This window comes from Alosa alosa, chromosome 20, assembly GCF_017589495.1.
Source record: "Alosa alosa isolate M-15738 ecotype Scorff River chromosome 20, AALO_Geno_1.1, whole genome shotgun sequence".
NCBI classification, from domain to species: Eukaryota; Metazoa; Chordata; class Actinopteri; order Clupeiformes; family Clupeidae; genus Alosa; species Alosa alosa.
In genome coordinates this window covers 11,795,678-11,823,480 of record NC_063208.1, presented here as the reverse complement: position 1 = coordinate 11,823,480, position 27,803 = coordinate 11,795,678, and the positions used below count along the sequence as shown (strand labels likewise).

The window sequence follows — 27,803 nt, the reverse complement described above, 5'->3', positions numbered from 1 at the left end:
TATATACTTATCTATCCATCCATCTATCGGTCATAAAGAACTCAAAACAAAGGATTTATATTTCTTTATTTTGCAGATAATCAAAACACAGCTTTGTAAAGGGCAGGGTGGGTGTGACTATAGCATTCAGACAAAGAGAGAAGCAGAGTATTTGTCAAAACTAATCAAGGTGGATACTTTATTCTTTTAACAGTTAAAACGTGTTAAGAGGGTTGTTCTGATTTCACTCCTAAAACAACCAACGGGAAGACACCTCACACAAACAGATAACTTTTTACTCATAAAAGTCACAGGCCCACCACATGACACATTGTACAGCAACAGGGACACGGCCTCCCTGTGACCAGATGACTAAAATGAATGAATCAGAAAACTGTTCCAGCCTGAAATATCAAGCGTGGTCATATACATGCCATCATTGTCATTAATTAGCCCCGTTAACCTCTTAACAACCCGACCTCATTACCCCCATTATTTTATCAACACCTCAATAACTTATTACAACAATGTACAACTTAACATTACAATTTAGTAAATCAACAAGCAAGCCTCAGAGTGAGCAAGGTGTTGTCTAGCGGGAGGACTGCGAGAGTGGTGCTAGGTCAGGTGTCGTCCACAGCTGAGAGCGTGTTGCTAAGCAAGATGTTGTTCACAGAAGACTGCTGCAAGGTGGTGCATCGCCCACAGGTGAGGGCGTTACTATAGTAACTGATGCGTGCCTGCGTGTGGCTGATGGACCTGACTGCAGCAGTAAATGTATGAGGAAAAACGGACTTGACCAATGAACGCAGCCCATCTCAAGGGAGCTGACTAATGGGCTTTGGAAGATGAAGCCTCACTGTCCAACCAGAAGCTCCTCTTCTCCCTCTCCCGGACGTCTACCTGCTCGGTAGTTACATATGACTGGATGGAAAGAGAAGACTGACGGGTAAAGCGGCCAATGAGATTAGGAGTCCTCGGAGAAAGCCCGGTGTGTGTTGGGGAAGCGCTGGGAGTTGTAGTCTGGATCATCATTCAGACGCTTCTTCACATCACTCTTCACCTGAGATACAAACAAACAAACAAACAAACAAACAAACAAACAAACAAACAAACAAACAAACAAACAAAGTTAAAATGAGTTGTTCACAGGGACTTTACTTTAAACTTATAAATACCAGCCACTTAGGTGCATGATGGAATAAACTAAAGTTAGGACCACTTTGTCAAAGAAATAGCTTTTATTTCTACTAGGGACATTTTTCTGTTCTGGGGATTTTTATTTAACATGTGCTTATATTAGGTTACCAGCCACAAAGATTTTGAGGAGCTTTAGGCAGGGCAAAATACCTATGATTTGGTGCATGCCAATAAACTAAAGCGCAAAAAAGAGCGCAAAGCGGCAAAAAAGGCAGGAAAATAACCACTTTGTCAAAGAAATAGCAGCGAAGATAAACCCCCCATGGGGTACAGAACAGAGCAGACATCAATGACAAGTATTGACAAGTCAGAAGTATGAGGAGGAGATGGGTGGAGGTGGGTTGCAAAAAGGGCTTGCAGAAAAGCGGCAGGTACATTAGGTAGGCTAAGGCAGCTTAAATAAGGCGCTCTGAATGATCTCCACCAGTGAAGGAGCAGAAGATGAGCAATCAGCTGGGCAGTCAGGTGGGCAATCAGCTGAGCCTCTCAGGGAAGCTGGGCAAGACTGTGGCCTGCCTGAACTAACACTATGCTCCATTTTTCACATAAATGTCATTTGTGAGCCCATTATTTCCTTCTTATTAAGACACATGACAAATGAAAAACATAAAAAGGTAATCATCTCTTTTTCTTCATTTTAGAACAGCTACATTTTGGTACTTGCCTCTACTTACAAAACACTCAACTGTTTTTAGTTTGCCTGCTCAATATACTGTATGTATTTTATTGGTGGAGACTGAACTGGTAAAGTACCTGTTCACTGTAGGCTTGCTGCAGCTCTGGAGCCTCTAGCTCCCCCTGCAGGCTCTCTGGAGTGGTTGCAGGCCGCACGCCAGCAGCCCGGGCAGCCCGGCTCACCGCCTCAGACAGAGTAAGATGGGGACCGTCACCCTGGGCCGTCTGAAGAAGAACAGAGCACATCATGACCCGTACCCATACAAATCATATTATACCCATATAAATCAATATAATTCTCAAAGCAATACCCATGTTAATTCATATAAATCAATAATTGACCATCTATTAATATCAATAACTACCAGTACACCAATCAGATCAGATAAAATCTGGCAGAAGCAGGGCTTTCTAAGCCAGGCAGGAATGGAACTATGTTTTTTTTGTCGTCTGTTTACTGGTGCATCTGTCTAGCTGAGTGTCTTTGTAAGTGTGAGAATCAGCTGGTGTGTGTGTGTGTGTGTGTGTGTGTGTGTGTGTGTGTGTGTGTGTGTGTGTGTGTGTGTGTCCCAAGAAAACGTACCTTCCTTCTCTTGGCTGGCATGCCATGAAGGTAGGCATCTGACAAAGGAGGCTGTGCCTTCATCTTCCTCTGGGACAAAATGTCATGCCTGATGATAGGCACCCATTCCTGCAAACATACAGACAGATATGACCACTTAACCACGCATGTATAGACAAAACACACACTTACATATGTACAATGCAGTTATAATCAGGTATGTTTAATGGATCCATATGGCTTGGCTTCAGGAAGAAGTGCATATTTGGTGTGTAACATGACACTGCTGTGGGACAAGCATCCAGAGTTCAGCTCTTACCGGTGGGACTGCTGCTGCCCAGGGCTCCACCTCGGCCCCAGTCTCTTCACGGCCTGCTGCTGCCATGGGAACGGTTCTTCTGGCCTCCCCCGACGACGCCCGGCGCGACCCTGTGCCCTCTGCGGCGTCTGCAGAGGTCATCATGGCCTCTTCTGCAGTGGTGGCAGGAGCCGGGGACATGGTCTCCTCCATCTGCAGAGCATCAGGGATGCCACATGGCCATTGTTATCAACAGAATTACACATTGATACTAGGGCTGGGCGATATGGACCAAAACTGATATCCCGATATTTTGGGGCTGATTGGCGATATACGATATCGATACGATATTGATATTTCAAACAGAAAGAGCGAAGTGCTTCATATATTCACTCAACACAAAATTATTACAACACAGCCAGTTTGAATTATATTCATTTCAGACTGCTCTAACAGTGCTGTGCAAAAAAGTGTAAACAATAACATAGGCCTACAATAGGCATAGGCTACAGTTGCTCTGATAAAGCTGTGCAAATAACAAAAGACCAAAAGTTGACCCTGACTGACAACACAGGCCTACTGCACAATGCAATAGGCTATTTTGGGCACAACAATATTGAAAAAACCTGCAGTTTTGTCACACAATGCAGTGTTTTTACCTGTAAGGGTTTGATAGGGCCTAGATGACAAGCAAATGTAGACTATGATGGCCTAGACATGTTGCGATCAACAACAAAAATAGTTTTAAACAATTAGGCTACTTAAACAACGTAACTGAGTCACTCATCAAGAGTGTGATAGACGCTACCGTCGTTTTGTATGCTCATTTTTGCATGTTCCGTTCGTGAAGAAAAATCCCTATGCACGATTGAATGGGGTTTCAGGAATCATTAAAAATGATGCCCTAACTGCTCGCGAGTCGCGTGCATATCCTCTTAATAAAATCAGCGTGTAGGTTGTCTCCCTGAGGACTTTAGATCTGCTACTGTATATCGCTAAACGCAAGCATTCATCAGTGTATTTAAATTAGCTAGGCTATGTACCAAAAATGACATTTTACCGTGAGTCGAAGAGCTGTAAACAGTGTTGTAACTTAAATCTGCATGTACAAAACCGCTTGGAGCTCCAGTGGAATTTTGATTTCACAACGAGAATTCTCGGTCTAGCCGTTGATGTGCCGACGGAATAGGCATCAGCACCAACCTCTGATCAAGGTAAACAAAATCTGACTCAGTGTCTGTCATGTTTGAAAGTTTGTAGTGCTGCGAGGGAGAACGTGCACACGCAAGGGGCGCAGTTGAGCAGAGCTGCGGCTATCTGAATGGTCTGAACACAGAAGAGCAAGTGGCTTTGATAAAATGGCCCATTATTACATAATACATAATACCGGTATTACGATATTGTCTCAACTACATATCGTTTTCAAAAATATATCGGTCGTAGTCGTAATACCGATATATCGCCCAGCCCTAATTGATACCAACCATACATCAGTGTAAACCACTTATAGCAAAGCAGCAAGACACACATAGACACATCAAACATTAATCACACACACACACACACACACACACACACCTCTACATTCTGAATGTCCGCCTGCTGCTCAGCCTGGGCATCTGAATCCACCCTCTGAGCTGCTTCACTCTAAAACAAAAACAGAGACATTCTGTGTTAGTGAGACAAAAGACACTCATGGCCTTCCTCTTCTGACTGGATGTGTTTATAACCATCCCCACCTTCCTTAAATGCGAGGGGATGCTTGTGTGAATACCTGTGTGTGTATGACATAGTGGATGATGTCCACTTCCTGTACAGGGTTGTGCTCCAGGATCACATGCAGCCTCATGGACATCATGCTGGTCAGCCAGTTCACCAGACTAGGGTTCACCTCTGCTGACATCCTCCTCTGCACACACACACACACACACACACACACACACACAAAAACACATGAGCCTATGAACTTGCATACACAGATTTTGTAGTTCACAAATACATAAACTAACCAATAATCAAAATGAATTACTTTAATTACTGTTGTAACTTGTAATTATTAGTAATGGTAGCAAAACTACCAGCGGTAAAAAAAATAGTACAAGATAGATTGAGGCTTGTGTTTGCATGAGTCTGAGAATTTTGTTTGTGCGCTCGTGTGTGTGTGTGTATGTGTGTGTGTGTGTGTACACTGACAATGCGGTGGTTGATGACAGCAGTGAGGGCCCTCTGCTCTCCTCTGAGACAGTACAGGTTCAGAGCCAAACACTCAAACAGGCCCTGGGTGCACATGTACAGAAGCCGGGGGCCAAAGGTGTGGTCTACAGGGACAAAAAAACTCATTACAAACAAATAATCAAACAAATGTAAACACAAAAGTTAATCTACATTAGGTCATATTCTGTTTTTATTCTTAAGAGATGGAGATGTTATATTTTGCTTTTAGATGAGGGAAAAAATGTTTATTTAAAGAAATATGCAGAATCAGTAAGGGAACTAAGTGTATTTCAAACACACACAAAACAACTGACCTGGGGGGTATTTCAGAAAGCAAGTTTACTGGCTTAACTGGGAATGTTAACCCAGAGTACGCGGTAATCCTGGGTTTTCAGTTCCAAAATGGTCAGGCTATGTAAGTCACTATGGTAACACTTGAACAACATTCTCCATCCCTACATTTTTAACGTTCCGCAACGTGGATTCGCCCTCAATTAGAATAGAATAAATCTTTAATGTCCATCATGGTGGAAATTGTTCCTTGGCTCACCAGACATACAGACAACAGCTCAGACACACTCAAACAAGTAAAACAAAACAAAAAATGACTTTAATAATTGCCAGATGATGCGTGATGCTTCACATCTTTTAACAAACGTGAAGGTAAAATGGCCAGGGTCAGTGGGCCTAGCCCACTTTAGCCCCATTTGATGGGTATCTTCTGGGGGATAGAGAATACCCATGCCTTCCGACACTCATCACACCGCACCCTGATCCGGATGCTGGAGTGCAAACAAAGTTTAACGTGGCCCACAGCAGAACCCGTGTTAAATTAGAAATGACATTTGGGATTCTCAATGAGAAATTTCAGTGCATGTGTGGGCTGAAGCACTTATCTGTGACAAGATAGTCTATAGTCTAAGACATCATCGTACAAAGCAGTCAATACATCATGTCCACTGATTTATCGAATATTGTGCTTTTGACATTAATAGGCTTTTACACAGTCAGTTAGGCTATTCTCTGTCAAGCATGGTCATTTCTTAGCAGACAATTCTTTTTGTTATTACAGCTCTCTCTTCCATATAAGCTTCGAGGAGAACTTGATGCTCCGCCTCTGAAAAATACAGTGCCCTTTGTTTCGGCATTTTCACTCATGGTTTCGACTCTCAATAGATGATATCTTCATAAGTTTGCCATGAATGCGCACAACTTTAGATTAACCAATACGGGATGATTGAACTAATTCGTAGCAGGTGTTTTGGAACCTACAACTCTGGTTTAGTCGCCACGGGTTCAGACAACCTACGTAGAGTTAATCTCAGTGTTTGTTAAACCTCCTTTTTAGAATACCCCCCTGTAGTATTCAAACTACAGCAAGCTAACCAAACAACCAAACCATGTACCCCACAAACCCCAGAGTGCAGTGGAGTGGAGTGCAGTGTGTGTTTACCTGTGCAGCGCAAGATGTGTGTAGCCATGCGTGTAAACTGCTGGCGTAAGAAGGACAAGTTGGTTTGGACAATGTCCACCCCCTCACGCACTGTCACCGTAGCCTGCAGGACACGCACCAAACCAAAACAAACAAGCGATGTTTAAAAAAACACATGGGTATGTTTAATTTAACAGACATGGGTATGTTTAATTTAACATTATTGCTGGCAGAGCTGAATATCATCATGCCCCTAAGTCCCTGTTTGCCCTAAGTCCAGTTGATATCCATTTCTCATGAAGGCCAAGAAAGTACACTAAGTGTTTTTCAGGCTGCTTCAGTTTAGAAGTTAGTGATTTTTCCTGCACATACCACTGGTCAGTATAAATACACAGTATAGGCTATCTGATCTGTGTGTGTGTGTGTGTGTGTGTCTTACAAAGCTCTCGGCGATGTACTCCTCTAGTCCATTGATGAGCTCCTCAGCTGCAGCCTGTAGAGGAATAAACATTTACACATACTGACGCTTCCACAAACATCACAAATATTTAAGGGGGGAGGATGGGGGGGGGTTTAAGGTGTTCTTGAAACATAGAGAACTACAGTGTGGAGAAGAGGCATCCCATCTATGGGCTTGTAGGGCCTGGAGGTTGAGAGCAAGGGGAGGATGGTAGAAGATGAGAGACAGCAGAGGGGGTGTGAGGAAGAGGAGAGGGGTGTGAGGAAGAGGAGAGGGCAGCTCACGTTGATGTTGGCGTCGGTGGGCTCGCGGCCCTGCAGGTAGTGCTCTCGGAAGAAGGCGCTGAGTTGCGGCTGGATGCGGCTCAGGGGCTGCGGGTTGCCGTGCAACAGGAGCACCATGTCAACCATGGAGAAGCTCTGACACACCAGGGACAGCAAGTCGCCAAAGAACCCTGAACCCAACCAAAGAAACAGGCACACATTACATACTGGGCTTTGAATTTGCTAGCATCAAGCAAGCAGCCAGAGTACCAGAGTAGGTATTTTGTGGGAGTATGTTTAAACTTTTTACATTACATTAGGCTATTGTTTTTTAACCAAAGCAACTCAAAACATGGTAAATGTTTATACATGCGATGTTTATACACGCAGACAGTTTGTGTCAATGTTTGTTTAGTGTGTGTGTGTGTGTGTGTGTGTGTGTGTGTGTTTGTGTGTGTGTGTGTGTGTGTGTGTGTGTGTGTGTGTGTGTGTGTGTGTGTGTTTGCGTGTGTGTGTGCGTGTTTGCATGTGCAACGGGTCTGAGTAACTAACCGACGGCGTCCCCAGAGCCAGGTGTGAAGAGGTTGCTGGTCTGGGAGAGGCGCTGGATGAACTGGGCGATGCTCTCGCTGCTGGCCCCTCCGGCCCCCAGCGAGCCCAGCAGCGTGGACAGCACGCCCTGCACGATGCCCGTGAACAGCTCCGGGCTCAGCGTCTCGCCACCGGGTGGCGCTGCAGAGCCAGGGGGCGGCGGCGGCGGAGCCGACGGCTGGGAGGTGGGAGGCGTGGGAGGGGGAGGCGCGGAGCCCGGAGGAGGAGGCTGCTGTCCAGGAGGAGGGAAGACCGGCTGGCTGGCCTGGAGGAGAGGATGAAGAAGGGAGAGAGGGAATGAAGAGAGGAGGAGAGGAGAAGGGACGGAGGAGATGCCAGGGAAGGAGGGATGAGCGAGAAAAAGGAGAGAGAGCAGGAGCCAGACAGACGGAGGAGGTGAGAGAGAAGAATACAAGTACAAAGACATGAATAGAGAGACAGGCTGCTGTATTAGTGGAATTTCAAGAGCAAACATACCAAATATGTGTACAATGTGCATCTGATCTGTGAATGGCATGAATGGCATGCAGGTGTAATAGAGAGTAGGAAGACTGTAAGTGAGACTGTAGTGTGTGTGCGTACGTGTGTGCGTGCCTGCTGACCTGCATGAATTCAGACATGCCCTGCAGGAATGCAGGGACTCCAGGTACAGTGACGGTGATGGAGGGGGAGGCTCCTGGCCCCGCCCCTCCAGCTGCAGCCACACCCCCCAGCAGAGAGCCCAATAGCTGGGCCAGATTCCCATCCATGGCCCCGCCTTCCTGGGGACCCTGACCTGCCCCCTCCGGCGGCTGGGGCTGCCCCTCTGCGTTTCCACTGCTCTGGGTGGAGGGGGTGGGAGGAGGGGCGGCCCCAGAGGAGAAGGAGGAAGAGGTGGAGGAGGAGGAGGAAGAGGAGGATGAGGTGGAGTATGAGAAGGAATGAGAGGAGGAGGAAGTGGATGTTTGGTCACCTGAAAAAAGAAAAGAAAAAAAGACGCAGTTGTGAGCAGAAATCCAACAGAAACAAATGCACAGACTCTGCACACTACGTACTACCCATCCTGACACACACACACACACACACACACACACACACAAGGGTTGTGCAAAATTCGAATTGCAATTCTGCTTCCTGTTTGCTACCTCAATTGAAATGCAAGTGAAATTCAAGAATTGAATTGGAATTTAAGAGCCACTTTCAATTCAATTCTGGAATTTTGCACAACCCTGACACACACACACACACACACACACACACAAGCTCACCTGTGTGGACCGGCATGAGCAGCTGCCCCACCAGCCCAGACACCATCTGGCTGAGAGGAGAGGGGGCTCCAGGAACGCCCTGTATGGGAGACACGTTCACGTTCAGTAATTATTCACACACACACACACACACACACACACACACACACACACATAGACATGTTGGGCCAATCCCAAGGTGAGCCCTGAGGATTAAGGACTAAAGACTCACAGACTTAATTGATGCCAGGTGCCGAAAGTGAGTGAGTGTGTGAGACCACATGGGCTCAGATAGGTATAAATGGGATTGGGACAGCACTTCACAATGTTTAATAACAAAGATGTTGCTGACACGTGCACCACGCATGTGTGTCGTGCTGTTGTTTACCTTTGTAAATTCCGGATTAAGTGTGTACTCAAACCCTTACACCCTCTGAAATTTGACATTGGGACAGCCCTAAGCCCTTACGAATTTTGCAAGAACGCACACCAAAATCTGGGAGTCCGGACTTTGGGATTGGCCTGTTCTCGCTAACTCATCTAAGGTCTCAAATGTCTCGGATATAGTGATCTGACGCATCACTGTCTAGTCAATCAATCCGCTGAGTTGTATTACCATTCATTTGTTTTAACCATTCCTGTGTTTACCTATTTTCCTTAACTAGTTTCTCTTTGGGTTCAATTCTTCATATAGCCATTCATTTTCCACTCCTCCACTCTTCGGTTTACCTGTCTATCATGTTTGTGTGTGTGTTTGTGTGTGTGTGTGTGTGGGTGTGGTGTGTGTGTGTGAGTGGTGTGTGTGTGTGTGAGTGGTGTGTGTGTGTGTGTGGTGTGTGTGTGTGTGGTGTGTGTGTGTGTGAGTGGTGTGTGTGTGTGAGTGTGTGTGTGTGTGAGTGGTGTGTGGTGTGTGTGTGTGTGAGTGGTGTGTGTGTGTGAGTGGTGGTGTGTGTGTGTGTGAGTGTGTGTGTGTGTGTGTGTGTGGTGTGGTGGTGTGTGAGTGTGTGTGTGTGTGTGAGTGGTGTGTGTGTGAGTGTGTGTGTGTGTGTGTGTGTGTGTGTGTGTGTGTGTGGGTGTGTGTGGTGTGGTGTGTGTGATGTGTGTGTGGTGTGTGTGTGTGTGTGTGTGTGTGTGTGTGTGTGTGTGTGTGTATTCACCTGTCCAGGTTGCTGCCCCGGTGTGGGGGTGGGCACGCCTGGCCTCAGGTTGATGGTGGCCGTCCTGGTGATGGGCTGTGGGATGCGCGGGGAAAAGGACGGCCGTGTGATGACCACGCGGGCGTGGGGGTGGGGGTGGGGCGGGGGCACGGGGACCTCCCCTCCCGTGGGCACGTGCTGCTGACCCGGGTGTCCTGCCGCATTGGCGGCGGCCATGGCAGCGGCCTGCTGGGAGATCTGGTGCACGATGGCCTGCATGAACTCAGGGGGGAGGCCTGGGATGTGGAGGGGAGGAGTGGCACCTTTAGAGAGACCAGCATAGCACACATTTAACTACATCTACACCTACACCACACATACCAACACACTCTACAAGACTCACTCACACCCATCAAGTCACATTTACAGTACGGTTTTCCCACCTAGTCCACACTGAAAAACACACACACACTCACACCCATCCTTGGGATGACACTGCGATTGTTTTCAATCGCATACGATATGGTAACTCACACTACACACTTAAATCAGTCACTCTTGACTGCTCACACTGTGTATTCCAACAGCTCACACTGCAAGACAGCTCAAAACAACATTGGACATGGCAGAAGTCCAATCCGATTGGTTGGGAGTTGGAACGTTTGTTCCAACTTTTAATTAGGTGTCATGACCCTACCCAAAGTGCAAGATATATGATAACTGATCTGAAGGGAATTCGGCCTGATATGGCCTGGTTCTAAAGTTCAACAAAATCAGGGCTAAAATGGGACCAAAACCACAGTGCTTAAAGGGCAAATGTCAGGTTAAAAAAAATGCATTAATATTAATTAACGTGTGGACAAATGCATGAAGATATTCGATAACATTAACAGCCATTTCTACGACAACAGTTAAAAAGACAAATGAGTGATGATGTCATAAGAGGGAGTCGTGATAAGAAGGTTTTGAGGCAGAGGTGGTCAAAAAAAATATTTTGTAATAATCTTAATTACAAATGATCTTCAAATATGTTACATTCTTCCCTTTTATGATGTCATCACTCAGTTGTGTTTTGAAATGCGATCTTTACAGAAATGGCTGTAAATGTTGTAGTAGTGCATTAAGAGTAATAATTTTAAAAGTGTTTGCATGTCCTTTGATTTATCTACACATTAGTTAACATTAATGAAAAAATGTGTTAACCTGGCATTTGCTCTTTAAGTGTTCCAGCTGTAGTGTTTTGCTCACCTGTGTGTCCAGCAGCAGAGACGTTGGGCTGTCCTGCTGCCTGTGGCCCAGTGCCTGAATCTGATCAACAAGAAAACAAAGGTCCGTTCTGTAACTCTAGTCATTTCTTTGCCGATTTCTCACTTTTGTTGTCGCATTTTTCTCTACGGAGCTCCCCCTACAGCTTTGGGGTGCATATTTCACAACCGTCTGTTTAGTCTTCTCGCTGGCTCTGCCATGATGAACATCTAAAAAATTAAGCCATCTTATAGACCCTTTCAACAAGGTAAACAAAAACAATGCTTGAACGTTCTATTTGGGCCCCAATCTACTTCCTCTGCATTAAGATAACATATGGAATGTTGAAAAGGAAGTCTTGTGGGGCCAACTATGATGCTGATAATGGAACTCTCTTGAAAGGGTCCATAACTAACCGGCATGGCTAACCGGTGCTTGAAGGGGGCATGTGTATGTCCCATTTGTTCTTGCTTCTCACAGGATTGGCTTCTCAGACACTGCCGGGATACTAGTGCATCTTGCAAGGCTTGTTTTCCGATAGGTAGGGTAAGTCGCCATTCTCGCCACAACAGGTCATTTAACCATCACAATGATTTCTTAACTATGTTATTAAGTTGAAAATGTTGCATAGTTCTCCTTTAAGCAGAAATATAACAAAGTATGTGTGTGCCTGTGGCGGAACATACCATCCAGATTCATCTGCATCATGACCACTGGCTCCATGGTTTGGTGAGTGATCCTGATGACCCGTGGCCCAGCCTGAGGCTGGCCCTGCTGATTGGTGGCATTGGGCTGTGTGGGAGGGGACTGACCCTGGTTCTGCTGATCTGATTGACCAGTAGGCTGAGTGGATTGTGGTTGACCCTCAGTGGCATGTCTCCCATTGGACGTCATTGTAACTGTGGTCCCAAGATTCATCTGCTAGTAGAATGAGAAATCTCACTATCCCATCAACACACCCAGAGCAATACCATTTAGGCCTACTTTTACCCAAACATAAACACTGGAACTCCCAGAAACTGGAACAAGCTGTTCCCAGTATTACTCAGTACAGTGCTCCAGATAACTCAGTAAATTTGTTTTGTTTGACCCTCATGTGCACATATTTGTGCAAGAACCAAGTATGCACCCGATACAGCAAAAAGTTGAAGAAATTAAAGAGTTTGACATTTGCAGCCGGGCTACAGCAGGCCCATGACTGAAGTGTTCCGTTAGCGGAGCGTAAAAATAGTTTTAAAGATTTTTTTTGAATGTGCGCAACATTCTCATGTCTGTGTGTAGCCAGTTCCATGATTATAGTGGAAACTAATCGTTGCAGCATACGCTACGCAAACGGATCGCTTCAGTTGCGTGCCTGGTGTAACCCCACTGCCACAGTTTTCTGAAAAACTCCACAGAGCAAAATATTGCAGAGCACATACTTGCTATATGTGACTTGCATAATCTTTTCATTTCAACAGAGCCAATTCATTGAAACAGCTAATACTGTATATTCAGTCCAATGTTTCTGGAGTTTCAGAATGGCCAGCAGGAGGCGCTGTGACTCACCGGAATAGGGATGTGAGGCACGCCACCCTGCAGCAGGACAGGGGAGGTGTAGTGGGAAATGGGCCGCACCACGTGAAGATGGCGGGGGGGCTGAGCAGACAGGTTGCATCGCAGGTCGCTCAGGTTGACAAGTGTGTTGCCGAGCAAACGCAGGGACTCTCCCACGAGGTTAAGTGTACGTTGGTCCTCCTCTCGCTCCTGTGTCTGTGGCAACAAGACACAGAGATTAGCAAGAGGTTCTAAGACGCATTCTGACCTCACATAGAAACACCACAGAATCATCGGTCTCATCAATGTAAAGCATTCCCAGAATTCCAACATTTCGACTGGCTGGGTGCAGGAAGTGTGTCTGGAGCTTTGAGGAGGTCCAGAGCTTGGGCCAGTGAGACAGTGGAGGGGCTGAGTCAGTGTCTCTTACGTTGTTGTTGTAGTCAGCAGAGGTGGCTGCCCCAAGGATGGAGTGAGTTCTCTCCATAAATGGCCGGAGACGCTCCTCCAGCCTCCTGACCTCAGACAGCACCTCCACCAGCTCAGCAGGGCTGGGGTGACTGAGGGGACAGAAAAAGCGAGAGAGGGAGGGAGTGGAAGAGATAGAGTTTAGCTCAACCAAGTAAGTAACAGTGTAGCACAGACTGCAATGTACAAACTTTCCACCTACAGAAGGAGGGGTGGTATTTTCTTTACTTAAAGACATGTAATGGCATGACACACAGATGGTGGGAAAAACACTAGGTAACCTGTCGCTGTGCTGCTAGCACGGGTGTGGTGTGAAGAGTCATGAATGCAATGTGTGGTCTGCATAGTGATGTCATGAGTGGTGTTGCCGTTGTTAACAGCAGTGTTAAGGGCAAGACGAGTGGGTGTGGTGCCTTACTTCGGCCCAGATTGGGCGGTGCTCTCTGTCTGAGTGGTGGTGGTGGTGGAGGAAGAGGAGGAGGCAGAGGCGGAGGCTGATGCGGAGTCTGTGGTGACTGGGGGGGCGGGAGGAGACGTGTCCATTGGCTGAGAAGCAGGAGAAGAGGACGGAGGCGGGGCAGAGGGCTGACTGGCAGTTGCTTCTGGTTGCTGGCCCTGAAAGACAAAACAGAGGGAGCTTTCACCATGGGAACACAAAAACAAACAACCCTAACCACACCGACTATACCTGGGACCTTAAATTATTTCCTAGCCAGGCTATGTATGTTCTTTACCTGAGGGGCAGATACGTAGTAAGTTACTGAGTGAATCTCCACAGTGTATGAATATAAATATTTGATTGGCTGAGTGGAGTTTGAAAGAATAGGTGCATTCGGGATTAGCTGCAGCCAGAGACTTTCTAATGAGGAGACATAGCACTCAAAAAATCCTCCTATAGAAATGCATGGGGTTAGTTTGTAACGACCAATAATGACCAAATTCGGTGCTACCAAACTGGAGTAGCTGCAGCTAATGACCAGTACTCCCATTGAGTTACAATGCTAGATCTGGGGGAATCATCTAAACGTGGCTCATTTGCCTCTTAACAGATTCATATTGTACAGACCTTTTAATGACATTTTGAATGAGTCCTTACATGACAAAACAATGCATTTTCTACTCTTTAGCGAATTCAAAGTTTGTACCGTCACATACCTCAGTTTCCATCAGTCGCATCCAGGAAAGCCTGATGTCGAGTTCAAGCTCATGTTGTCGAGCGGGCTTTGCAACGAAATCTTGAAGTTTATTTCTCCTCAAAAATAGGTAATTGAGCACTGTAATGTTATGATCATATAATGACTATGTAACTACATGGAAAGGGTCCAAATGATGCCCAAGCTTGCACGTTACTGAAAGCTAGCTCGCACTGAAGTATCGTGGGAATTCAGTTGCAGGAAAGGCCAACAGACTATTGTGCAGATGTGACAGTACAAACTTTGAATTTAGATGGTTTCTTCACAGCTAATGAATAGAAAATGCATCGTTTTGTCATGTAAGGACTCTGTTCATATTGTACAGACCTTTTAATAACATTTTGAGTCTGTTAAGAGGAAAAAAAGCCACATTTAGATGATGCCCCCAGACCTAGCATTGTAGCTAAATGGGAGTACTGGCCATTAGCTGCAGCTACTTCAGTTCGGTAGCACCGATTTTGGTCATTGTTTATCCTATCGACAGTACTCGGCGACGTGTAGCAATTAAGATCCATGTAAAAATCGACCGGATTTCTCCTTTAAAGGGACACCAGGCAAGCCTGATGCTTTTTTTCTCTAAAAGCGCTTCGGTCTGAAGCTCTTTTTTCCTTTTCTTTGCATCTTCCGTCAAGGGTTTTCGCTGCTTCTTAGCCCGGCTCTGCCATTATACACGCGTTTGCAACAATCGCTAGCGTTTTCGTTAGCCTCCCTCTGTGCTGTGGATGCAGGATGGAAACTGAAACTGCCGATTAGCCAGGTACGATACACTGAACTTGTAAGCGGGATATTGTTCCTACAGGCAGTAGGGCGGCGAGAGTCTTCATTCGCCCTGTAATGAGTCATTTAACCATATACCGCCTTACGAAGATGAGTAATTAACACGAAAACGTTGCCTGGTGTCCCTTTAATTTTTGTACATTCCAGCATAAGGAAGCAGAATAAAAAACGGTCATAATAGTTCGGTAGCACCGATTTTGGTCATTATTTATCCTATCGACAGTACTCGGCGACGTGTAGCGATTAAGATCCATGTAAAAATCGACCAGATTTCTCCTAAGGAGTACCGTCACACTGGTGTGACGGGAATGTTGGGAAATTAACATTCTAAAGAATATCTGGGTTCATTGAATTCAACATAGAATTTTAGAACCTTCAATTGTTGCGGAACGTAGAATGTTCAAAAACCTACACCTTTAAGGGTTAATTTTCGTACATTCCAGCATAAGGAAGCAGAATAAAAAACGGTCATAATAGTCATGGAAAGATTCCTTCCAAACTGCCCTATCAGGTCTTTGAAATTACGTCATGAGGGCCGAGTCTAGCTCCTGCACTCCATGGAGGACAACTGCAAGAAAGAAGGCGCAGGCTCCCACGATATTTTAAGGTCATGGACATGGTGACACAATGGTAAGTTCCTGTCCGGCTGGATGGAGTCAAACAGTATTTCTAACCAGTATGCATTACGTTCAACCCAGCATGCGTCACATCAAGTCAAGTCTGCGCAGCGGTGCATAAAGTCGAACGAGCCTAATTATTTGACTGGGTAAGTGACACTTGCATGTGATTGGCTGCGCATACCTCTAGTCTGTGGATCACTGCCTGGATGTCTCTCAGCAGGTTCTCAGCCAACTGCAGCCGGAGTCGGGGCTCACTCTGCACTGATTGGTCCAAGTTGATGTGCAGGTCCACCGAACCATTACTCTAATGAAACAGAAAAGAAGGACAGAAGGAAATGGGATGAGATGCAAACCTGTCTCAGTTCTATCAGTAACAATCTTATCAGCAGCCCATTGCAGAGGGCTGTTTCTATGGCGACAGGACTGACCCCGGTGCTGGTGCTGACTCGGGTGGCACGGCCTGCCTCTCCGACTCCTGACATCATCTGCTGTACCTGCATCTGGGGGGGGGAAACACACAAACACACACACTTTTATGAATGCACAAAAACACAGGCAAACCAAGCATGCATCACATCACACAGCACAACACACACACGCACGCACATCTGTTCAAACCATGCGAGATGTACAGGACCAAGCACACACGCACACACACACGCACGCACACACACCTGGATCTGCTGGGGGTCCATGATGTTGACTGGCAGGTTGAAGGTGCCCAGCATGACGTAGCTGTTGCCGTTGCGGTCGTGTGGGCCTCCCTGGGGGGGGGACGTGGAGGAGGCGGAGTGAGATGGGGTAGGGCCGCCCTCGGCACTCCCAGAAGAACCCGACACGCCCCCGCCCCCTCCACCTGACTGAGTGGTCTGTGGAGGGGCGCGTTCCACCAGATGAATGACCTTACCGTCTACATCTAGGAGGAGCAAGGAAGGACACAGCAGATGCAGGAAGAGAGGAGGAAAAGGAGGAGAGAGGAAATATAGCATAAATAAACCAACTGTGATACTTTGATTTGTGAGTGTGCAGCACACAGGCTTACACTGTGCAGATATAAACTAATGATGATCTACGCAGAGAAAGCAAACGTTGGAAATGCAAGGATGGATAGATAAAATTCCTTTATATGTATCTCACTATTTTCTGACAAAGTCATGCCAGTGTAAACAACAGTGGGATAGGCTCTTTGTGCCTCTCAGGGCTTGGGGTTGCAATGTGTGTGTGTGTGTGTGTGTGTGTATGTGACTCACTGTACTCAGTCAAAGTCCTTTCATCCTGTAGGACACGACCCTGGTAGATGAGTCTTTGCTTGTCCACTGGGATTTCCACTGAGGCAGCAATATGCTCCTTAAACTCCCTCACAGTCAGCTGTGAAAAGTACCAGGGTGGGGACACAAAATTTACACCACATGAATCTTAAAAAGGTGTCCATACAGACAACCCTAATTCAAGAACAGCTAGCTGCTGTCCTTGACTGCAGTTACAGTAGATTGCATTAAACGGGGGCTGGTCTGAGAGAAGGGCCTTACCTCTCCTCTCACTTTGTAACTCCTGCTCTGGGAGTCCAGAGTCTTCACAGTGACTTCTATAGTCGCCGGTTCCTCCATAGCTCTCTAGCATAGAAGAGTTAGAGAAAAGGATGAAATTATCCAAAATACGTTCCCACATAAATCCATTACACAAAAAAGGCTGTCAAACTGTCAAAAGCCATTTCTGTTCTAAGTACTTTGATTATAGCCATGGAAACGCAAATGTGGCTAACTGAACATTTTCCATTACTTTACTGTGACAACAGATGTCATGGTCTGAAGGTCAGTAAGAACAACTAAAATAGGAATTTACAGCACGAATAACTGTACGGGCGACAACTTCATTGAATAACAGATCTTATAAATCTCAAAATATATGTGTGTGTGTTGTTTTTTAAGGCGTCATCTGGGCAGCGAATTAATGTCTTTGTAACAGTACACAAGTATTGATACCTACACAAGGTTCTCGTGGGACTTTACGGCACAATATTCGAACTGTTATGGTTCACTGATACGGAGACACGTCTTCATAACACCAACAAGCAACAACACAAATTCCGCGCTAGTGCTATGCTGTAACGTTAAACAGGAATCTGATAGCATCCGCAAAACACTAGCTAAATTTTGTGTGACAAGGAAGTCCACTGATCTGATAATTCATAAGTTCATCCATGCATAGTTTGTCAGATAAAAAACACAGCTGCTTAGCAAACAAGCAATATACTCGATGAAGCTAAGTTTAGCCAAATCAACTTACGTTCTCTTATCAGTCGTTATGTAGCTAGCAAGCTAGCTAATCCCAATTACCTGGTTATGATTGAGACGTTAAATTAGGCAAACGTTTAGTTTGTCAAAAGTTTAGTAGTAACGACAGAATTGTCACACCTAAAATTCAGCTATTTTTAGACAACCAGAATACCAAATACGTATATTTTCCTCAGATGTGCGATGTTCATATTCCGGTGAAAGAGTTAGCTTTGTGGTTAGCCACTTCGGGAAATGCGACAGCATCAGTAAAAAGCCCCTGTGACGTAGAGGTATTTTTAGAATGCCGTCTATCCGAAATGCCTGATGCAAAATTATGAAAGCTAAAGAACAGTTTATAGCTCAATTTAAATTGTTTTTATTATTGTTGTTTAAGCAATTGCATATCCATGTCGTAATAACCATGATAACACTGTCTGGATGTATGTGTCACATGGAAATTTAATGATTAAGTGTGTCTCCACTAGCCTAGTGATGACTTATAGTGAAAAATATTGTATTTTACAATGCTCCAACTATTTTGGAGTATATTTTGGCCTACATTTATTTATTTAATTCATTATTCTTTTGTCCATAGTGACTTTCAAAAAAGGGGAGCAATTCATGTACAGTGCAAATATAGGAACCAATAGTGCAACAAGTAGCCTACTACTTTGTTTAAAAGTAGAATCACAATTTAGAGCCAAGTTAAGTCAAAGGATGTAGATAAGAGGGATAAACAGGATAGAGAAGAAGGTCATGGTAAATGCTAGTTAAGTGTGTTAGGTTGTTAGGAGAGTGTGTGTTAGAGAGGAGGTACACTCAGAAGAACTGGGTTCTCAAGAGGTTTTTGAAGATAGACATATCTTAACTATCTGTGTGAGATGTTTTATATGTTTTATATTTATATCTTAGGGTTGGCGAGATGTAAACAAATTAATAAAAATGATCAAAATCACACAGAGACAGAGATACTGACACAGACACTGAGTTATATATATATATTTTATTTAGGCCTATATGTCTTCACATTTAGATCATCATTGTTTTTCTAGAAGCATTTTTAAGATGCTGAAATAAGGTTTTGCAAAAATAGTGTTATGCATCTTTAAAAAAATAAATAAAATCAAATTAGGGTTAAATCCATAAGATTTGCATTTATGCTCAACAAATACCTACTGGCTACCTACTACCTAAATAGCTTTATAGGCCTCAGGTCTACCTCTAATAAGCCAGTTTCCAGATCCTCTGTGATCTTCCAACATCAAGGTACTCCGCCCCCCCTTTCCCCCCTCTGCTTGAACACATCAGCTGTCTTGAGGCTTTCTCACTGTGTAATATTTTGCAGCTATTTACCGATTTTAAACTCAACATTCACTACATATCACATTTGCAAGAATCTACTTTAAAAACACATTTTAAAACATTTCCCCAGTACCATGACAGTGATGTCAACTCCCACTTACCTGAGCAGTTCCAAAGCAGGGGATAATAATGTGAATATTTGCACTGCATTTCCATATTACACACTGTCTAAAAATATGATGACTGATTGGTGCATTTAATGGGACAAGAATGAGCAAACAGACACATAAAATGTCATGATAGAAATTAGGCTTTCCTTTTAATTCAAGACTCTTTTCCTCAGTGGTTCCTTGTTGGTGGAATGAGTTGCCCAGTCCTCCCCGTCCCTGTGATAGTTTTGGGTCGTTTAAGAGGGGTCTAAAGACATTTCTGTTCAACATGCACTTAGTTCTTTAAGCAGTTCTTATGCGTTATGGTTTGTATAATATTGTTTTATTTCCATTAGGCTGTTGATTAATTTCACATTATTGTTTATTATTGATATTGTCCTTAATGTAGTCTTACTATGTTTTTATATTATTGATTGAATGGACATTATTGTTTATTATTGCCCCCCCTCTTTTTCATTGCTTATTTTATTAGGCTATTGATTGAATTTACATTGTTGTTTATTATTGCTATTCTCCTTATTATATCGACCAACATTCTAATCTGTTCCCTGTTAAATTTTAAATATGTTTGTATGTGTATGTCGCTTTGGACAAAAGCGTCTGTCAAATCCCATAACCATTACCATAACCATAATTATTTGAGGTCAATAGGTCACAGGAGGAAACTGACAACAGGGTATGGATTATAAACTATGAATGCACAGTAAAAAAATCACGAAGGCCTACATTCCCTCTGAAGTGGTCTGATTGGAGTTGTGTTATTATACATTCTGAACCAGGTAGCCTACTTATTTTATTGTGGCTTCGTTTAGGCTACCCATAGCCCGCATTTATCTTTTTGCCATGGCATGGGTTTCTGTCAATGTCAAGTCTGTTTGTCTTTTTGTATACCAGAGTCAGGCTAAACTTTGAAATAACGGTAAATAGACCTATAGCTATAACGTTTTTTTTGTGGACCGAAGGAAGGGCGAGGATGATTACAAAAATTGTCCGAGGAAGTTGGTAATTAGGACATTTATAAGGACATGCTGTGATTTTTTCCTCCCAGGACGCACCTACAATTACGGGAGCGATGTCTATCCGCCCACTGGAGAGAAGAGTTGGGCAAGCTGAGACGGCGCTCTGGGTGTGGCGTGGAGTCCAGAGGCGTTGCTTTTCTCCATTCAAGTGTAGCCTATACAATGTTTGACGAGAGAAAACTCTTGCCGAGTCTCTCAACTTTTGCCGTTTCGAATGTCTGTGCGTATTTTTAGCTTGTCAGGAAGGTGTTCAAGAAGAAAACGACTACAAGACCACCATAACTCAAGTGTCGTTACGAGAGAGTACCGTAGCCTACAGACACACGCTGCGTTTTATGAACCTGTGCCTCAGATTTATTTGGATATTGAAAGCCTGGAAGTATCATGACTGAACAGGTGGAATCGTTGCTTTGAGGTATGGTTCAATATGCGCGAAGCTTCGAAACGGTGTCTTAGCCTACTTGAAACACAGACAACTGTTATCTTATCTTCTTGTTTGTTATTTTCGGTTTAGGCTACTTCAATAATCATGTTTAGTCAAAGAGGACGTACTTGCACCAAGGACATTTGAGTCAGCTGACAGTTTAGCAGACTTAAATGTCAAATCGTTGTTTACGTATTTGTCATTAGAGTTGTAGCCTAGCCTACTATGTTGTCTTATCTGGTTTAGAGGAATGTGCGCGATTAAAAGTGACTCCTCTAATTTTGCTGACCGCAAAAGGACGGCGCAATTACGATCACAAACATGCGGGTTGGCAAAGCAGTAGGCTATACTGGGGGAGGTTATTTAACACCAAAATCAAACACACTACTGGTCAGATGTAACAATCTAATTACTGACCTATGTAACAGAATATATATACAGCCAGAATAAAAGCGGCTTGAACACTGGTGAGCAGTAGGCCTATATGGAGACCTCATCAAGTGTTACTTTTGATAGTTAATTTCCATTTTCTTGTCATTGTTCTATTCTCTTTCCATCAGCTTTGCCATTCTTTCTCTCTGCTCTGCATCTTTCTTGGCATTTCCTGTGTCCCCCCCTTGCAGTTTTGCTCTTCCTTCCTCACTACTCTCCTCCTCGGTCTCAGACATGCGGCGCTTCAGCTCAGAGGGCTCTCTCTTGGACCTGGATGCGTTGCCGTGGCGACGGGTCGCGCTGAAGAGGGCCGAGCAGGAACAGGAGGGCTATGACGTAGGCAGCTACACCCCGCACCTGGAGGAACCCGAGAGCCTGCCAGTGCCGCCTGCCCCAGTTATGAGCAAGGCAAGAGGAGGGTGGGGGGGTGGCCGAGAGCTGGTGAAGGAGCACAGCATGAGCGTGGAGAACATCACTGAGCTGGACAAGGCGGCCAGTGACCTGCAATCTCCCCTGAACGAGAGCTACCGTGCCTACAGCGACGGCCAGCTGGCACAAGACCCCGGGGGCAGCAGGGCAGTGGGCATCGATACCCGCCATCCCCATCTAGCGCCAAGTGCCACCCGCTCTCGACCATGAGCCTGCACCCGCACTATGCCAGGGCACGCCTCACCGCAGCCAAACTCCACCTCAAGACCCTCTTCTCCTCGGTAACTCTGCACTTGAGCATGCTGAGCAGTGTCCAGAGGTTGTGTCTGTGTGTATGTTTGGGTCTGTGAATGTGGACACGATCTCTTGAGTATGATTACCTTCTCCATTACGACCAGCGTTACTTGTCAATTGGTCTTCCTACAGTCATCTGAGAACACGCACAAGAACATTTGGCCCACAATGCACTTACAAAACCCACTTTTTTCACAAATGTCTGATGGACAAAGCAAAGCAATGGAATTTGTAACATGACCCCATTTGTAAGGTTGTGGCTGTAGTCAGCTAACCTTACAATGACCTGAAAATATTGACGTGCCATTGCATGTAAGACGTTCAGTATTCTACCTGGGCTACAGGACTTGTAAATATTATGTAAACATAACTTTGATGCTTCCCAAGGAACCATGTACACACATTTGCATGGGTATATGCAGGGGTGGGTAGTAACGCACATGAGTAAAAAAGTACTTTTTTTGAGGAACGACAACTTTCCATATTCCTTTTTCAAAACGGTACTTCTACTCGTACTCGAGTACATTTTTGAGTCAGTAATCCACTCTTTACTTCGCTACATTTTCAATTGCCTTTCGCTACAAGTACAAGTTTATTATCGGAGGAGAAAGTATCTCGAGGGAGAAAAGCACACCCCTCCCTCGGTGCACAACGGCATGGGAGAAAAGAAACAGGGCTTCAGAATGCATTTTTACGGTGCTCCATTGTAAAAGTAATGACTGGCCTATGTAGAGGAAGTAGATGTTGTATATATCTAACAGCTCAGTTAAGGCAATGATGTTTTCTCGGCTGAGAGAAAGATAGCCTACTCTGTCGCTCTGTCCGAGTGGACATGCCTAGGCTATATGAGGCCTACCCATAATATAGCCATTGTTTTTAGGTTACATTGTCTGTATGGTGAAGTTATAACCAGACTTCTAGCAATGCAAAGCAGAAGATTCAGCTGGCAATCGATTTGAAGTGACTGCGAATTGAGCTGTTAAAATATGGTTACATATCTGACTAGTCTACAGAGGAGGAGAAAAGCAAACAGGTGTAAAGGATACTTTTGTATCCCTTTAAAAGGCCATCAAAAATATAAAAATGTAAAAAAAGTACTTTTTTACTTTTACTTGAGTAGATTTCTCAGATGGGAATAGTTACCTTTACTCAAGTAATTTTTTACTTGAGTATAGATTTTCAGTACTCTATCCACCCCTGGGTATATGTAGAGTTTTGGGTAATAGGCATTAGTCGTGTTTTGGTGTATGTGTGGTGTATTTATATGTGTGTGTGAGAGAAAGTGTTGAACGTGTGATAATCTTAACATTCCTCCTGTCAGTCCATATGAGACCAGATGCAAGCCATCAAGCTGTTACTTCAGACTTCCCAACCGTCATGTCGACACCCAACCAGTCTGTCACAAAGACTGTCACAATACATTCCATGTTGTAATATTCTTCTGAGCATCGAATGCATTTGACACTATAATAAAGCCTTGGAACATAGAATCATATGCATATAGGAGACAGTGGGGAGCATAGGGTTGCAATATCATATCTTTAAGATTGTGCATATAATGTCATTGTGTATACAGTAGTACAGTACAGTAGTAAAGTCATTTTCTTTTAGCGATTTGGGTGTCTGTCTTTTGGGTGCCCTTATGGACTACCCTATGGATGTGAGTGTGTAGTAAATTATTATAAAAGCTTTGTGTTTGCTGAGTCTCATAGCTTCTGTGTTCCTAATGTAATCTTTCCCAGTCCCAGAGCCCAACCTCCTCACACTCCAACCTGGCAGCCACCGAACAGAAGAATAGCGCCACCAGGTAACTAGCACCAGTAGTAGTTATCATGTAAGTTAACCAGTGGGTGGTGGTGGTGGGGGTCATCATTTGTAATGGTGAGCTCCTAGTGAATTGAACTCGTAGTGAAACTGTTCTCTAACGTGATCATATGACATGAGTTTACTCACGAGACAGTGTTACAGTACCTCAGAGTGGAAATTCAGTTGTGTTCTAATTTTAAAGAGAATGGTTTTTCAGGCATTGCACTATTGGTCTACAAATAGTTCTTCTTTTTTCCTCTCTAAACTGTGAATGACCACTTCCTGAACTTAATCTCTTTGCTTGACTTTCACACCTACTCAGTCCCAAGTAAAATAAACACATTCTCTATCTAGCTATGGTAATACGCCTTATCATTTGCCATTGTCATGTAAAACTGGTTCTTTCTCCTCCTCCCACTCATTTTTTCCATCACTCTCTCTCCCTATACGAAAAAGGTCAGTAAAGACCTATGAGAACCTCCATGAGAACCTTCATTAAATTTTAATAAAGTCTATTCCAGACATAGAAAGTCAGGGAATTGTACCATTTTTGGGGCAAAGTCAGGGAAATTTGTTTGTTTGTAGCAGTTTTAAAATGTACTTGCTAAAATACATTAATGTGTACGGATATACTTCCATGCAGCATTGGTATTTATCTGTTTTTTTTTTAGCTTTTTCAATTATTGCTTGTTTGAGTGGTTAATTTGTTTTTTCAATGCCCATTTATTAATTTCCCGCTCTAAAAAAGAGTAAAAGATTCTAGAATGCTACGTGGCTGCTCTGAAATCTTTGGTTGGTATATTATTCATTATATAGTCATGGAAATTCTGGGGGTTTTTTTGTAAGGAAAGTGAGGGGAAAAGTCATGGAATTTTACATTAAGACTTAGAGTGGGAACCCTGGAGAACATGTTATTCACAATACTACTACCACAATACAGTATTGAACTGTCATGTATGGAATATGGGGAAAATCATGCTAATAATTCTATGGATATGTGTCCCTCTGTGTTATTCCATCTTTGCATTGTTCTCTTCATCCATCTCTTCTTCTCTCTGTTTCTCTCAGTACCAAGGAGAGGCGTTCACGTTTGCCCTTCCTGAAGCAGTGGAGTCAAGTGGGCCACTCCAAGGGCCGATTCAGCCGCGAGGAACTGGAGTCCTGGTCTCGGTCGCTTAGCAACCTGCTGTCCAGCCGCAGTAAGTAGCCGCTCGCGGCGGTTTCTGACGGAGAGGGCAAGTGAAGGAAGGAGAATGACTGTGATGTGGTGGTCATGGCTGGTAAATGGCCAGCTAGCCAGGGTCAGGGTTGGTCTTGGGTCAGTGCATGCTGTCACAGTGTTGGCTGAGAAATCTCAACGGTTTTCACTCTAGTCCTTAGTCCTCCTCCTCAGTGCATCAGTTTGTCCTTTAATCTAGAGAATGGCAGAGTGAATAAGAAGGCGGAGAGATTTGCAACCTTAGAGATCATTTTAAGATCATTTGAGAGATCATTCCAAGATGTTTTTTTTTGGGGGGGGGGGTGTATTTAATTCTTATTCTCTGCATGACAATATGAAATTATGATTATGCAAAATTCGCTTTGGACAAAAATGTCAGATAGTTAGCATAGTCTGCTGTCCATGTTCCATTTTTGTAAAATACTGAAGTGAGTTGGATTTAACAGTGCCATATCCCATGAGTACCATATTTTCTGCCAAGCTCACTGCCAATGTCATTGTGTGTGTGGGTGTGTGGGTGTGTTGGAGGGTAACCAGAGAGTGGGAATGGCACAGCTGTGTTCCCACACCCTTATCAGCTTCTCTGAGTAGGTTTCTCCTCACACAGACAATGGAGTATTTTAAACACCATTCTCTCGTTCTCGCTCTCGTTCGCAGCGGGTCTGTCTGTGTTCGGGGCGTTCCTGCGCTCAGAGTTCAGCGAGGAGAACCTGCAGTTCTACCTGGCGTGCGAGCAGTACCGTCACAGCTCCAACAACTTCAGCCTGCAGCGCCGGGCCCGGGACATCAGTGCCACCTACATCCAGCCAGGGGCACCCAGAGAGGTACGGCAACACACTCTGGACACATCTAAGTACAGTATAAGTATATACACTCTTTTGATCCCGTGAGGGAAATTTGGTCTCTGCATTTAACCCAATCCGTGAATTAGTGAAACACACACAGCACACAATGAACACACAGTGAGGTGAAGCACACACTAATCCCGGCGCAGTGAGCTGCCTGCAACAACAGCGGCGCTCAGGGAGCAGTGAGGGGTTAGGTGCCTTGCTCAAGGGCACTTCAGCCGTGGCCCACTGGTCGGGGCTTGAACCAGCAACCCTCCGGTTACAAGTCCACAAGTAACCGCGGGAACACAAACACCCCGAACACTCATCAACATTTCACACCCAGTAGTCAACTCCACAGGCTTCTCTGCATTCTGTGTCCTCACTCCTTTGTCTCTCTCGCAGGTCAATCTGGACAGTAAGACTCGCGAGCTGACTCTTGAGCTACTTCAGGCGCCCTCCCACACTTCGCTGTCCATGGCCCAAAAGCGCATCTACTCCCTGCTGGACACAGACTGCTACCCACGCTTCCTACAGTCACAGCTCTACTCATCACTGCTGCAGGATGCTGACTAACTCTCTGTGTGTGTGTGTGAGAGAGAGAGTGTGAGAGAGAGAGAGAGAGAGAGAGAGAGAGAGAGAGAGAGAGAGAGAGAGACAGAGACAGAGACAGAGACAGAGAGAGACAGAGACAGAGAGAGTGTGAGTGTGTCTGAGAGAGAGAGAGTGTGTGTGTGAGTGTGTGTGTGAGAGAGAGAGAGAGTGTGTGTGAGAGAGAGAGTGTGTGTGAGAGAGAGAGAGTGTGTGTGTGAGTGACTGCAAGCACTGCTTAACAAATGGCACATCTACCTCCCTGCTGCAGTATGCCTAGTGGGTGAGGGTGGGTCAATGTGGAGAGAGACTACTGATGAGTGAACATTAGTTGAACACTGGGAGGTTACTGGAACCGTGCAGTTCTGCGTGTGTGCTGGAACAGTGAGGAGCATGTTTTTATGGAGCCAAAGCCTCCCCTCCCCATCAAGACAAGAGTGCGTGAGGTACTGAAGACAGTAGGGTGGACGCACGGAAACCACACTGGAGGGACTCTGCACTCCCAGCACTAATCATTAAACAGAATCGCCATGGCAGCGTCATTGCTCCGGTCTGGCGAGCAGAATCTGAGGAGCGTGCTGACGGGACGGAAAAATACGTCAGGCAGGACTCGGCTGCGTGGGAGGAGGAGTCAGCTAGGCACTAAAAGAATCCAAACTTTTCCTGGAACACTCTCAATCCTTGTTCTCTGAAAACTTCCCCCGCCATCTTCAATTTCACATTGTTCTGTAGTTTCAAGGGGGCTGAATTTGAGAGTGGCCTGCTAGAAGATATGACCAAACCACACCACAGGAGCTAGATACTGGCCGTGGCATTGTTCTTTTTTTAATCTCGGTTAGAGTATTTTTTTTTGTGAGTGTTAAAACCATGTGAAAGATGAAAATGTAGAAATAAATAATTTTTATAAAGCTTGTTTGCTTTGTCTGTTTTTTTCTTAAGCAAGCTGTTTGTTTTTCTTAATTGGTCCCTTGAAAGCTTTGAGGAATAGCTTTTGTTGAGGCCCTCAGAATGAATGGCTTAAAGGTCAGGGAGCCGTGTGGTCTGCTTCTCAGATGGGTTGCTGGGAGACGTACTCAGTGGCCGGGGACAGAATGTATTGTCTATCGGTGACTGAAGAGTGTGTGGTGTACTGTGGGTAA

The 27,803-nt window shown here is 44.8% G+C and overlaps 2 protein-coding genes across 6 annotated transcripts; one reads left to right on the top strand and one right to left on the bottom strand.

The window, feature by feature from the left end:
* Positions 1 to 49: 49 nt before the first annotated feature.
* Positions 50 to 18,404, bottom strand: bag6l (BCL2 associated athanogene 6, like). Of its 5 annotated transcripts, none has more exons than XM_048229283.1 (25): positions 18,162 to 18,404; positions 17,405 to 17,488; positions 17,126 to 17,243; positions 16,550 to 16,791; positions 16,304 to 16,375; positions 16,057 to 16,179; positions 13,704 to 13,900; positions 13,248 to 13,377; positions 12,830 to 13,033; positions 11,968 to 12,202; positions 11,285 to 11,344; positions 10,058 to 10,359; positions 8,922 to 9,000; positions 8,277 to 8,626; positions 7,636 to 7,939; positions 7,105 to 7,274; positions 6,800 to 6,853; positions 6,382 to 6,484; positions 4,908 to 5,032; positions 4,489 to 4,623; positions 4,293 to 4,361; positions 2,736 to 2,927; positions 2,438 to 2,545; positions 1,933 to 2,079; positions 50 to 1,042 (listed from the first exon to the last, which is right to left on the bottom strand). In XM_048229283.1, exons 2-25 carry the CDS (start codon positions 17,480 to 17,482, stop codon positions 947 to 949), a joined length of 3,693 nt encoding a protein of 1,230 aa, XP_048085240.1. In that variant the 5' UTR covers positions 17,483 to 17,488; positions 18,162 to 18,404; the 3' UTR covers positions 50 to 946. The 5 variants fall into 5 exon arrangements, with proteins under 5 accessions (XP_048085240.1, XP_048085244.1, XP_048085243.1 ...); XM_048229287.1 differs by having other exon boundaries at positions 10,058 to 10,332; XM_048229286.1 differs by having other exon boundaries at positions 11,968 to 12,199.
* A 2,116-nt stretch (positions 18,405 to 20,520) lies between these two features.
* Positions 20,521 to 26,724, top strand: si:ch211-152p11.4 (regulator of G-protein signaling 1). Its single transcript, XM_048229289.1, is given in 7 exon segments — positions 20,521 to 21,057; positions 21,690 to 22,140; positions 22,143 to 22,208; positions 23,964 to 24,028; positions 25,096 to 25,226; positions 25,904 to 26,070; positions 26,479 to 26,724. Coding segments are annotated over 6 exon segments (1,008 nt in total). The 5' UTR covers positions 20,521 to 21,057; positions 21,690 to 21,732; the 3' UTR covers positions 26,650 to 26,724.
* The last annotated feature ends 1,079 nt before the right edge of the window (positions 26,725 to 27,803 follow it).